The sequence below is a fragment of the Haliaeetus leucocephalus genome, unplaced genomic scaffold (assembly GCF_000737465.1).
Source record: "Haliaeetus leucocephalus isolate CR32 unplaced genomic scaffold, Haliaeetus_leucocephalus-4.0 Scaffold76, whole genome shotgun sequence".
In the NCBI taxonomy this organism is placed as follows: Eukaryota; Metazoa; Chordata; class Aves; order Accipitriformes; family Accipitridae; genus Haliaeetus; species Haliaeetus leucocephalus.
In genome coordinates, this window is record NW_010972512.1 from 765,447 (window position 1) to 765,914 (window position 468).

The 468-nt window shown below is 72.6% G+C and overlaps 1 protein-coding gene across 1 annotated transcript in view; it reads left to right on the top strand.

The window, feature by feature from the left end:
- LMNB2 (lamin B2) overlaps positions 1 to 468 on the top strand; it is a 36,262-nt gene continuing 35,794 nt past the window's right edge. Inside the window, exon 1 of the mRNA XM_010580714.1 lies at positions 1 to 346. Within this exon, the coding sequence (XP_010579016.1) occupies positions 146 to 346 (201 nt within the window). The 5' untranslated portion in view covers positions 1 to 145. The remainder of the gene's footprint in view (positions 347 to 468) is intronic.

The window sequence follows — 468 nt, forward strand, 5'->3', positions numbered from 1 at the left end:
GCGCCCTGCGGCGCGGCGCCGAGACTTCATTTCCCAGGCGGCGCGGCGGCGGGGGAGGCGATGTCCGCCATCTTACCGCTCCCTCCTCCCCCGGTGCGGCTGGATTGAATGAGCCCGCTGCCCGCCTGCCCGCGAATTGAGCGCCATGTCAGGCACCCCGAGCCGCGGCACCCCCGGCGGGACCCCGCTGTCGCCGACTCGCATCTCCCGCCTGCAGGAGAAGGAGGAGCTGCGGCAGCTCAATGACCGCCTGGCGATTTATATCGACCGTGTGCGGGCGCTGGAGCTGGAGAATGACCGGCTGCTGCTGAAGATCTCCGAGAAAGAGGAGGTCACCACCCGGGAGGTACGGCCCGAGGCGGCCTGCTGGCCTTCGCCCGCGGCTCTGGGGCGGGAGGGCGAGCGGCGGCGGCCCGTTGGAGGCGTTTGCGCCGCTCCGTCCCGGGCCGAAGGTCCGCGGCCCAGGGG